The sequence below is a fragment of the Acinonyx jubatus genome, chromosome C1 (assembly GCF_027475565.1).
Source record: "Acinonyx jubatus isolate Ajub_Pintada_27869175 chromosome C1, VMU_Ajub_asm_v1.0, whole genome shotgun sequence".
Lineage (NCBI taxonomy): Eukaryota > Metazoa > Chordata > Mammalia > Carnivora > Felidae > Acinonyx > Acinonyx jubatus.
In genome coordinates, this window is record NC_069381.1 from 40,344,914 (window position 1) to 40,358,389 (window position 13,476).

A 13,476-nucleotide genomic window follows, 5' to 3' on the forward strand; every position below is an offset into this window, starting at 1 on the left:
ATCATGACCAGAGCCGAAATCAAAAGTTAGACACTTAACCAACTGAGCCACCCAGGCACCTCTATGATTCGTCTCTTTAACGGTATATTAACTATGTAAGTTATTTGGAATTCTGCATGCAATACTTGTCTATTCTCTTCCATGAATTCATTTATTTAATCATTTGTTATTATTATTATTATTATATTGGTATGGGCTGGCTTATGAATATTTATTTTAGACTTTGAGTTATAATCTAATGGTACTTTATTTATTTAAGTTCGAGACAAATTTCATATAATTTAACTCATGTGTGGAATTTAAGAAACAAAACAAATGAGCATAAGAAAAAGAGAGAGAGACAAACCAAGAAACAGTCTTAACTACAGAGGACAACATGATGGTTACCAGAGGGCAGGTGTGTGGGGGGGATGGGTTAAATAGGTGATGGGGATTAATGAGTATACTTGATGTGGTAAGCACTGGGTGATGTATAGAACTGTTGAATCACTATATTGTACACCTGAAACTAATAAAACACTGTGTGTTAATTATATTGGAATTGAAATAAAAGTTTTTTAAAAAATTTTAAAATGGCTTACACATATAAAATCATATTTTAATGGTACAAGACGAAATATTTTCTCCTAATATCAGGATCAAGTCAAAGAAGTCCTCTCTCACCACTTTCTATTTAACATTTACACCAAATTCTAGCCAGTGCAATATGACAAGAAAAAAATTAAAGGTCTAAAGATTTACAGTTTATTTCCTTATTCCTAGTTAATGTTTATACTGATCACGTTTATTGAAATACAATTTTATGTCTGTTGAATCTAAAATAAGAAATCTGACTTGCTTGCATGTCTTTAAAAAACTATTGCATGTTTTAAAGTGATGCATTTTTATTTTTTCAAAAGTATTATTATTGGATAGCTTGGAATTAAAAAAAAAAAACACAAAAAACAAAAACCCCTGATCATTCCTGACAGGGAATTTGAAAAGTGCTGCTCTTGACTAGTTTGCTGTCCAGGATCTCTACCTGTATAGAGAGTCTGGAAACACTTCTGCAGATTCTAAAGTTTCTATTCAACAGATAGAGCCAGTACTATAAAATAAAGCCTATAAAATCAGCCAGCCCCAGACACTACTTTTTAAATGTATTAACCCAAAAGAAGAAAATTAGAAAAGGGGGTTGTTCATCCAAGAGCATAGAAAAGGATAAATGAAAGCACAAATATTAGCAATGCCCATCTAAGCAATGTCCAAGGGTAAGGGTAGGTGGCCACATTATTTATTTCTATCATATTTGCAAAGCCATGCCTATTAAGACAGATTTATAGAAGGAGCTGTTGCCAAAGGAATTGAAATATTCTCATTCTTTTAGTATTATCCTTCTTTCTATTGACTCATAACAATGGTATTAACCATTACATTCAAACTCTGGATTAGTGATTTCATACAGGTTGGTGAACTAGCAGTAGTTACTGGCTGTCTCAGTTAATTATGTTGCTGTTCCTGAGCTCCAAATCCACCATTCTATACTCTGCTTGTGAAGCTATTGCTTGGACCCTGCAAACTTTGGGTAGCTGATATATTTCAGGACAATTCTCAGCAACTAGCACAGAGAGAGGCTGTGAGAAAATTTCTAGGAGATTGAAAATGGCTTTGCCAAAAGGTGGCAATTGAGAGACACTACAAGGCTTGAGAAGAAAGAAGAAACTTGCTCTTTTCTGTTTGTTCCATTTGGGCTTTTGTCGGCTTCCTGTCTATTTGCAGTTCCTATAAGTGGCCTCCCAACAATTCTTCACCATGGCAAGAGTTCCTTCCTATCACTTCAACTAAATCCAGCATGCAGTTATTCCAATACTTGTTTCCAGCTTCATTGTTCCCTGTTCCCTCCAAAGGTACTAGCTTCAGCTTGGGTACCTGCTCCTAATGAGTTAGTCCCAGGCCCAGGCCCACAATCTCTATTCAAACTTAGTGCCACCAGTAACAGTTGAGCAACACAGCCTACTGAAATGTCTGAGTTTCATCTCTGTCATCCCTTAAGTTTCCAAATTTTAGTAATTCCAATATCTTCACCTCTTCTCAGCCATAGGGATTTTAGCTGCCTTCTGCAGTTGCTATTTCTGGGGTACCTTCCAGTTCTCTGTTTACCCTTTCAGTTATCTAGGTAAAAATGTTTATATCAAATTCTTTATATACACATAATTAGTATGGTTGCTGCTCCATGACAGACTCTGATCCACTGGCTCCCTCCACTGAATGCTTTACTGGAGATACCACAGGAAGGGGGAGTTCAGATCTCAGATCCATTCTCATCAACTAATTCAAGAACTGTGATAAAACTTTAGGGAGATTGAGGGTTTCTGGGACAAAGTTTAGGATAAAGAGTGTCCTGGACCCAGAGAGGGTTAGGGACCACAGATGGAGAGAGATTTCTAATTGCGCTCTTTTCTCTTTACTATATTGCATCATACAAGTCTGATAACAATAACAAAAGTGTGATCTAAGTTGGGAAGATTGGTTTTATACTGTATGGTGACTCCTATTGCTTTACTACAATGAAAACACAAATAAAATAGCACACCCAGGGAGAGCTGATCAAGAGAAAAAAGAGAGATCAATAAAATAGGGGTGGGGGGAGGGAGAGAGGGAGAGGGAGGGAGAGAGGAAGAGGGAGGGAGAGAGAGAGAAACAAAGGGAGAGAGAAAAATATAGAATTAAAATCAGAAAAGAATCACAGATATATCCAAGATTTCAAACTAATGTAAGAAATGATGAAAAACTATATGCCAAAATATCTGAAAACTTAGGTATATAGACAAATTCCTGGAAAGATTGTTTTAAACGGAAAAATTGCACAACATCCAGTAGACTTTCAGAAAGAAACAACATTAAAGAAGATAAAATGGGGATCAATTACCTCTTCCCTTCCCTATTTCTCCTTTCCAAATGCTAGTGTCAAGCAGTAGAGTTCTAAGAAATTTTCATAGAACATAGAAAAAGAAGTAGCACTAATTCTATTTATGAGACAAGAATAATCTTAACAGAGCATCCACCAAAGATAATACAAGAAAATTACAAACCAATTCCACTTATGAAAATACATGTAAAAATCCTGAATATTATCTAATTGAATCCAACAGTGTACTTAAAAATTGCAACATGATCAAATGGGATTTAGCATAGTAATGTGAAGAAACATTGAAATTAGTCATGTTAATGGGCTATAGTAGATATTTTGGATAGTTTTCTCAATCTCCATTTCTCCAAATATTTAAAGAGTTTGCAAAACTTAAAAAAATATATCTTTCTAGATCTTTGCAGCTAGGGTTCTGGATAAGAATCAGGTTCTACCAACAGAATACACACAAGTGAGATTTAGAAGGTGAAAATGAGTTGGATGGTGTTCAGCTGTAGTTATGGTCTATTGCTGCTAGCAAGCAAGTTTTGTAAACATGCAGCTTTCTGCAAAGGTATTCCACTGTCCAAAGGTAAGGATAACCAGCCACATTCTTTGTTTATTGCAATCATATTTGGAAACTGATGCCTATTAAGACAGTTTGATACAAGGAGCTGTTGCCAAAGAAGTTGAAATAGTCTCAGTTTCCTGTGAGTAGAGAAACAATGGTCATGGCAGTGCTTCTTCATCTGAATTCATGCTTTGTAATCTCCTGTTTGCTGTGTTAGATACTCATTTGCTATCTTTGGTGTAAAAGACTGTTGTGGCAGCAGCTTCTATATTTTAAAGTTTTTATTTAAATTCCAGTTAACATACAGGGTAGTATTATTTTCAGGTGTATAATATAGTGATTCAACACTTCCATACATCACCCTGTTCTCATCACAAGTGCACTGTCATAATTCTCATCACCTATTTAACCCATCCCCCACCCACCTGCTTTCTGGTAACCATCAGTTTGTTTTCTATAGTTAAGAGTCTGCTAAGATTATGCATTATGTGTGCATAAAATTATGCATATGAGAATGCATATTTGAGATTATCCAGTCTGAGAACAGAAAGAAAAAAAGAATAAGCAAAAATGAACATGGTCTCCAAAACCTGTGAAACACTTTCAAACATATTGACACATGCATAAGGTGAGTCCCAGAAGAAAGGGGAGAGAAAGGTCAGAAGGACTATTTGAAGAAATAATGGCCAAAATCTTTCCAAATTTGATTAAAAAAAACCATATCAATATGCAAGTAGCATAATAGAATCCAGAAGAAGGGAAATAATACAGATTAGAGCAGAAATCAATGATACAGAAACAAACAAACAAACAAACCCAGTAAAACAATCAATGAAACTATAGATGGTTTTTTGAAAAAATAAACAAAATTGATGACCCCCTAGCCAGACTTCTCAAAAAGAAAAGAGAGAGGACCCAAATAGATAAAATGACAAGCGAATGAGTAGAGATCACAACCAACACCACAGAAATACAAACAATTATAACAATACTATGAAATATTAAATACCAACAAACTGGACAGTCTGGAAGAAATGGACAAATTCTTAGACACACACTACTAAAACTCAAACAGGAAGAAATAGAAAATTTGAATGGTCCATAACCAGCAAAGAAATTAAATCTGTTATCAAACCTCTCCCAACAAATAAGAGTCTTGGGCCAGATGGCTTCTCAGGTGAATTCTATCAGGTATTTAAAGGATAGTTAATACTTAGTCTTCTCAAACTGTTCCAAAAAATAGAAAAGAAAAGAAAGCTTCCAAACTTATTCTATGAAACCAGTATTACCTTGATTCCCAAACCAGACAAAAACCCCACTAAAAAGGAGAATTACAGGCCAATGTCTTTGATGAACATGGATGCAAAAATTCTCAACAAGATACTAGTAAATAAAATCCAACAGTACATTAAAGGAATTATTCACCATGATCAAGTGGTATTTATTCCTGGGCTACAGGGCTGGTTTAATATCCACAAATCAATCAACATATATACCACATTAATAATAATAATAAAAAGGATAGAGATACTTGGGTGGCTCAGTTGGTTAAGTGTCCGACTTTGGCTTAGGTCATGATCTCACGGTTCATGAGTTTGAGTCTTGTGTCACACTCTGTGCTGACAGCTCAGAGCTTGGAGCCTGCTTCAGATTCTGTGTTTCCCTCTCTCTCTGCCACTCACTTGCTCCCACTCTATCTCTTTCTCTCTCAAAGATGAATAAACATTAGAAAAAAAACCTTAAAGGATAAGAACCATATGAGCCTTGTAATAGATGCAGATAAAGCATCTGACAAAATACAGCATCGTTTCTTGATAAAAACCCTCAAGAAAGTACGGATAGAAGGAACATACTTCAACACCATAAAAGCCATATATGAAAGGCCCCCAGCTAATATCATCATCAATGGGGAGAAACTGATAGCTTTCCTCCTAAGGTCAGGAACACTACAGATACGTCCACTCTCACCACTGTTGTCCACCATAGTACTAGAAGGCCTAGCCTCAGCGATAAGACAACAATGATAAAAAAAAAAATAAATAAAAGGCATCCAAATTGGTAAAGAAGAAGTCAAACTTTCACTCTTTGCAGATGACATGATACTATACGTGGAAAACACAAAAGACTCCACCAAAAAACTGCCAAAGCTGATACATGGATTCAGCAAAGTTGCAGGATATAAAATCAACATACAGAAATCAGTTGCATTTCTATACAACAATAATGAAGCAGCAGGAAGAGAAATCAAGGAATCCACCCCATCTACAAGTACACCAAAAACCATAAAATACCTAGGAATAAACCTAACTAAAGGTATCAAAGATCTACAGAGAGCTTATGAAAGAAATTGAAGACACAAAGAAATGGAAAAACGTTCCATGCTCATGGATTGGAAGAACAAATATTGTTAAAATGTCAATACTACCCAAAGCAATCTACACATTCAATGCAATCCCTATCAAAACAACACCAGCATGCTTCGCAGAGCTAGAACAAACAATCCTAAAATTTGTATGGAACCACAAAAGACCCCAAATAGCCAAAGTAATGTTGAAAAAGAAAACCAAAGCTGGAACGATTGCAATTCTGGACTTTAATCCATATTACAAAGCTGTAAACATCAAAATAGTATGGTATTAGCACAAAAAACAGACACATAGATCAATGGAACAAAATCGAGAACCCAGAAATGGACCCACAAACGTATGGCAAACTAATCTTTGACAAAGCAGGAAAGAATATCCAATGGTATAAAAATAGTCTCTTCAAGTGGTGCTGGGAAAACTGGACAGTGACATGCAGAAGAATGAACCTGGACCACTTTCTTACACCATACACAAAAATAAACTCAGAATGGATGGAAGACCTAAAGGTAGTCTGGAAACCATCAAAATCCTACAGGAGAAAACAAGCAACAAATTCTTTGACCTTGACCACAGCAGCTTCTTATTAGCTATGTCTCCAGAGGCAAGGGAAATAAAAGCAAAAATGAACTATTGGGAACTCGTCACGATAAAAAGCTTCTGCTTTTTTATCTGCTACTATGCAACTGACGGAATGGGAGAAGATATTTGCAAATGACATCAGATAAAGGATTAGTATCCAAAATCTATAAAGAACTTATCACACTCAACACACAAAAAGCAAATAATCCAGTGAAGTAATGGGCAGGAAACATGAATAGACCCTTTTCCAAAGAAGACATCTAGATGGCTAACAGACCCACGAAAGGATGCTCAACATCATTCATCATCAGAGAAATACAAATCAAAACCACAAGGAGATACCACTTCACACTTGTCAGAATGGCTAACATTAACAACTCAGGAAACAACAGATGTTGGCAAGGATGTGGAGAAAGGAGAAGACTTTTGCACTGTTGGTAGGAATGCAAACTGATGCAGCCACTCTGGAGAACAGTATGGAGATTCCTCAAAAAATTAAAAACAGAGCTACCCTACGAGCCAGCAATTGTACTACTAGGAATTTATCCAAAGGATACAAAAATGCTGATTCGAAGGGGCACATGCACCCTAATGTTTATAGAGGCATTATTAACAATAGCTCAATTATGAAAAGACCCCAAATGTTCATCAACTGATGAATGGATTAAGAAGATGTGGTATATATATACAATGGAATACTACTTGGCAATCAAAAAGAATGAAATCTTGCCATTTGCAGCAATGTGGATGGACCCAACTGTATTATGTTAAGTGAATTAAGTCAGAGAAAGAAAAATATCATATGATTTCACTCATATGTGGAATTTAAGAAACACAATAGATGAACATAGGGGAAGGGAAGGAAAAATAAGATAAAAACAGAAAGGGAGGCAAATCGTAAGAGACTCTTAAATACAGAGAATAAATTGAGGGTTGCTGGAGGGTATTTGGGTGGGAAGATGGGCTAACCAGGTCCTGGACATTAAGGAGGGTACTTGTTGGGATGAGCACTGGGTGTTATATGTAAGTGATGAATCACAGGGTTCTACTCCTGAAACCAGTACTACACTGTATGTTAATTAACTTGAATTTAAATTAAAAAAAAAATTTTTTTTTATTTTTGAGAGACAAAGAGCAACAGAGAATGAGCAGGGGAGGGGCAGAGAGAGAGGGAGACAGAATCTGAAGCAGGCTCCAGGCTCTGAGCTGTCAGCACAGAGCCCCACGTGGGCTCAAACCCAGGAACTGTGAGATCATGACCTGAGTGGAAGTCGGATGCTTAACTGACTGAGCCACCCAGGCGCCCCTAATTAACTTGAACTTAAATAAATATATTTTACACTTGGTCTTAGCCAAAAGGCCAAGAAGTGATAAATAAATAAATATTTTTAAAAAAGAAAAAAAGTGACTTTAGATGTTTTTAGGAAAACCAATCAGAGACATTTCACAGTTCCTCTTTTCCACAGCTAGGTTTTCACTTCACTTTTACCCATTTCTGGCTTCCTTCTGCAGCCGCTTTTTAAAAATGTTTATTTATTTTTGAGAGACAGAGACAAGGACAGAGCACGAGCGGGGGAGGGGCAGAGAGAGAGGCAGACGCACAATCCGAAACAGCTCCAGGCTCTGAGCTGTCAGCACAGAGCCCGATGAAGAGCTCGAACTCACAAACCGTGAGATCACGACCAAAGCAAAGTCGGAAGCTCAGCCAATTGAGCCACTCAGGTACCCCTCTGTCTGCTTTCTTAAATTTCAATACATTCCTGCTGTACATCTTTGGCTGTTTTTGGAAATTCTCCCCACCCACTCATCTAATTTTCTTCTAAATTTTTCCTTTAGAATACTCCTTTAAATTGATTATATTAGATGTTTCATCAGTGTAACCATTAATATTACAGCTATGGTGAACTCAAATTGCAACAGCCTTAAATATTATTAACGATCATATATAGTTAACTATAAATAATAATTATTATTAACTATACCAATTTCCATCTACCATGCAAAAGGCTTATTTTTTAATAATTTTTTCCTGCAATTTTGGTCATTTTCTTTATGTTAAAGACTATCACAATTTGTTCAGGCTGCTACAACAAAGTACCAGAGACAAGTGGGTTAAACAACAGACATTTCTTTTCCCAGAATTCTAAAGCCTGGAAGTCCAAAATCAGGATGTTAGTGGAAAACTCTTCCTGGAGTGCAGAAAACCATCTGGCTGTGTCCTTACATGGTAAAGAGATAAACAGCAAGCTCTCTGATGTTTCTGCCCCCTCCCATCATGAGGGCCCCATATCATGGTATCATCTAAATTAATTACCCTCCAAAGGCACCATCTCTAAATACCTTCACACTGGAACTAAGATTTTTAACATATGAATTGGAGGGGGGGTGGACACAATTCAGTTCATAGCAAAAAACCTGGCCTTTATATAAGTTTAACCTATGCTAGTTAATGGGATGCCACTAGGATGTTATTCTTAATCCTGGCAGTAAAGATGGAGGAAGAGATCATTAAAAAACATATCCATTAAGTTGTAACGTATAAAAGATCAAATTAATGTCCCTGTTACCAACTTTGAATATCATTTCATTATTGAATATTCTCTTTGAAAATATATGTTAACAAAAAATAAAAAAACTTGATACTAAAATGTAATAATTTGAACACTTGAAGTGCACAATTAGTATTATCATAACGAATGAAAATATGACGGTAATTTTGTCATATACAATGGCATGTCAAACACTTCTTTCTAGTTCTCAAATTCCCATGTTAACATGTTAACCATGGCACCATCTTGTGGATATTTTATCAAATAGCTGTGCAAACATTTAAATGGAAACACTGAAAATGAGTGCATCTAAAAAGAAAAAATAGGAAGTTTTAAAACAAAGTTTAAGTTAGTAAAGTAAAATGTTGGCATTTCCTCAGTCTCTTTTCTTTCAAAGGGCTTTAATATATAAGTGAACTCTTGTACCAACTCCAGCGTGGTTATTTTTTCTTTTTAAGGCATTTTCTACACTAACTGCTAACTGACCAATTGCTTCTGAATACATGATATAGATCGTGCTTTAGTGTTTATGGTGTATGTATACATTTGTTTACATATATAAATATAGGGGGACCTAGCTGGCTCAAGTTAGAGGGGCATGTACTCATTCTGGAGTTGTGAGTTCAAGCCCCACATTGGGTATAGAGATTACTTGATAAACTTAAAAAAAAGTGTGTGTGTGTGTGTGTGTGTGTGTGTGTATGCTACTGTAATTTTATGCTGATCTAGTTTCAGGTTATGTTAAAAGATGGGAATTGATAGAATAGGTTTAAAAAAGGAAAAATGTTTGTGGTGCTTGGGTGGCTCTGTCAGCTGAGCCTCTGACTCTTAATTTCAGCTTAGTTCATGATCCCAGGATGGTGGGATTGAATCCTGCATTGGACTCGCACTAAGCGTGGAACCTGCTTGGAATTCTCTCTCTTTTTTTTTCCTCTCTCTCTCTCTCTCCCTCTGCCCCCGTCCCCTGCTAATGCTCTCTCTCAAATAAATTTTTAAAAAATGTTTTTAAAAAGGAAAAAAATGTTTATGAAATTAAAGTTTAATCACTTATGAACTACTATTTTGAATCTAATTTTATGAGGTAGTATGAAACATACTGACAATTAGCAAATATTAAATATTTACCAAAACACATCAAATTCTGACATCAAAACTATATATTATTTTAATGTGAAGGATTTAAATATGTATTGACTATGATAGGGAAGTATACTAAAAATATTTTACTTAGAAAAGTATTAACCACATAACATTTTGATGACTTCATCACAGAGTATGTGGAAAAATCATTGGTGTAACTGATGTGATTTTCCAAAAAAAATTGTTGAAAGTGGTTTTCTGTAACAATTTCATTGTAAAGTTTCAGAATTTAGGGTTTACAATCACATTTAAAACTTTTCATTACTATATTTACACAAAATAGAATAGCCTCTCTTGTAAACCCTACTATATGTCAAGCATTTAGATACATTATCCAATACAATCCTTCCAAAAACCTTTTGAGTTGGTATAATTACTTCTATTTTTCAGTTGAGGAAAATTGAGACTCTGAATAGTTATATAACTCATCAAGGTCATATATCTAGTAAGCAGTCATAATTATAACTTAAGTCTTCAAAGCCCAAGTTCTTGTCACAACACAACCCTGCTTCCTTAAAAGTTCAGAAAGATATCAGAGATTTTAGTCCAAATTAAAATAGAATTTAAAAAGATATTTATTCAAAGTCCTATATTTATGCCAAATTAAAGTTGTTTAATTTTTCATATGCAAAAGTTTAAATGTATGAAACCTAATATTATTGCATTTTGAGACAAAACTCTTCCAATAATACCACACTATGAAAGTATAGGAATGCCAGTTATATTATTATAACATTCTAGATAGCTATAAATAAGAATAAAACATAAATAGCAAATTTTCTTTTTTTTAAGATTTTATTTTTAAGTAATCTCTACATCTAACATGGGACTCGAACCCACAACCCCGAGATCAGGAGTCACATGTTCCTCTGATTGAGCTAGACAGGCAACCTGAGAGCAAAATTTTTTTTAAATCAATAGCATAGCTTTATTTTATTTTATTTTTTCCAATATATGAAATTTATTGTCAAATTGGTTTCCATACAACACCCAGTGCTCATACCAAAGGTGCCCTCCTTAATACCCATCACCCACATTCCCCTCCCTCCCACCCCCCCATCAACCCTCAGCTTGTTCTCAGTTTTTTTTTCATCTGACACTTGCTTTTATTTTTTTTTGTTTTTTTTTGTTTTTTTTCAATATATGAAATTTATTGTCAAATTGGTTTCCATACAACACCCAGTGCTCATCCCAAAAGGTGCCCTCCTCAATACCCATCACCCACCCTCCCCTCCCTCCCACACCCCATCAACCCTCAGTTTGTTCTCAGTTTTTAAGAGTCTCTTATGCTTTGGCTCTCTCCCACTCTAACCTCTTTTTTTTTTTCCTTCCCCTCCCCCATGGGTTTCTGTTAAGTTTCTCAGGATCCACATAAGAGTGAAAACATATGGTATCTGTCTTTCTGTCTATGACTTATTTCACTTAGCATCACACTCTCCAGTTCCATCCACGTTGCTACAAAGGGCCATGTTTCATTCTTTCTCATTGCCACGTAGTACTCCATTGTGTATATAAACCACAATTTCTTTATCCATTCATCAGTTGATGGACATTTAGGCTCTTTCCATAATTTGGCTATTGTTGAGAGTGCTGCTGTAAACATTGGGGTACAAGTGCCCCTATGCATCAGTACTCCTGTATCCCTTGGGTAAAATCCTAGCAGTGCTATTGCTGGGTCATAGGGTAGATCTATTTTTAATTTTTTGAGGAACCTCCACACTGTTTTCCAGAGTGGCTGCACCAGTTTGCATTCCCACCAACAGTGCAAGAGGGTTCCCGTTTCTCCACATCCTCGCCAGCATCTATAGTCTCCTGATTTGTTCATTTTGGCCACTCTGACTGGCGTGAGGTGACATCTGAGTGTGGTTTTGATTTGTATTTCCCTGGTGAGGAGCGACGTTGAGCATCTTTTCATGTACCTGTTGGCCATCCGGATGTCTTCTTTAGAGAAGTGTCTATTCATGTTTTCTGCCCATTTCTTCACTGGGTTATTTGTTTTTTGGGTGTGGAGTTTGGTGAGCTCTTTATAGATTTTGGATACTAGCCCTTTGTCCGATATGTCATTTGCAAATATCTTTTCCCATTCTGTTGGTTGCCTTTTATTTTGTTGATTGTTTCCTTTGCTGTGCAGAAGCTTTTTATCTTCATAAGGCCCCAGTAGTTCATTTTTGCTTTTCATTCCCTTGCCTTTGTGGATGTGTCAAGTAAGAAATTGCTGAGGCTGAGGTCAGAGAGGTTTTTCCCTGCTTTCTCCTCTAGGGTTTTGATGGTTTCCTGTCTCACATTCAGGTCCTTTATCCATTTTGAGTTTACTTTTGTGAATGGTGTGAGAAAGTGGTCTAGTTTCAATCTTCTGCATGCTGCTGTCCAGTTCTCCCAGCACCATTTGTTAAAGAGACTGTCTTTTTTCCATTGGATATTCTTTCCTGCTTTGTCAAAGATTAGTTGGCCATACGTTTGTGGGTCTAGTTCTGGGGTTTCTATTCTCTTCCATTGGTCTATGTGTCTGTTTTTGTGCCAATACCATGCTGTCTTGATGATGACAGCTTTGTAGTAGAGGCAAAAGTCTGGGATTGTGATGCCTCCTGCTTTGGTCTTCTTCTTCAAAATTACTTTGGCTCTTCAGAGTCTTTTGTGGTTCCATACAAATTTTAGGATTGCTTGTTCTAGATTTGAGAAGAATGCTGGTGCAATTTTTATTGGGATTGTATTGAATGTGTAGATAGCTTTGGGTAGTATTGACATTTGGCAATATTTATTCTTCCAATCCATGAGCATGGAATGTTTTTCCATTTCTTTATATCTTCTTCAATTTCCTTCATAAGCTTTCTATAGTTTTCAGCATACAGATCTTTTACACCTTTGGTTAGATTTATCCCTAGGTATTTTATGCTTCTTGGTGAAATTGTGAATGGGATCAGTTTCTTTATTTGTCTTTCTGTTGTTTCATTATTAGTGTATAAGAATGCAACTGATTTCTGTACATTGATTTTGTATCCTGCAACTCTGCTGAATTCGTGTATCAGTTCTAGCAGACTTTTGGTGGAGTCTATCGGGTTTTCCATGTATAATATCATGTCGTCTGCAAAAAGTGAAAGCTTAACTTCATCTTTGCCGATTTCGATGCCTTTTATTTCCTTTTGTTATCTGATTACTGATGCTAGCACTTCCAACACTATGTTAAATAACAGCGGTGAGAGTGGACATCCCTGTCGTGTTCCTGATCTTAGGGAAAAAGCTCTCAGTTTTTCCCCATTGAGGATGATGTTAGCTGTGGGCTTTTCATAAATGGCTTTTATGATGTTTAAGTATGTTCCTTCTATCCCGACTCTCTTGAAGGTTTTTATTAAGAAAGTTTGCTGTATTTTGTCAAATGCCTTTTCT

At 36.1% G+C, this 13,476-nt stretch overlaps 1 protein-coding gene across 1 annotated transcript in view; it reads left to right on the top strand.

The window, feature by feature from the left end:
- Positions 1-2,661: 2,661 nt before the first annotated feature.
- Positions 2,662-13,476, top strand: part of CC1H1orf185 (chromosome C1 C1orf185 homolog) — a 111,973-nt gene continuing 101,158 nt past the window's right edge. Inside the window, exon 1 of the mRNA XM_053214021.1 lies at positions 2,662-8,125. Coding sequence (XP_053069996.1) covers positions 8,050-8,125 — 76 coding nt within the window. The 5' untranslated portion in view covers positions 2,662-8,049. The remainder of the gene's footprint in view (positions 8,126-13,476) is intronic.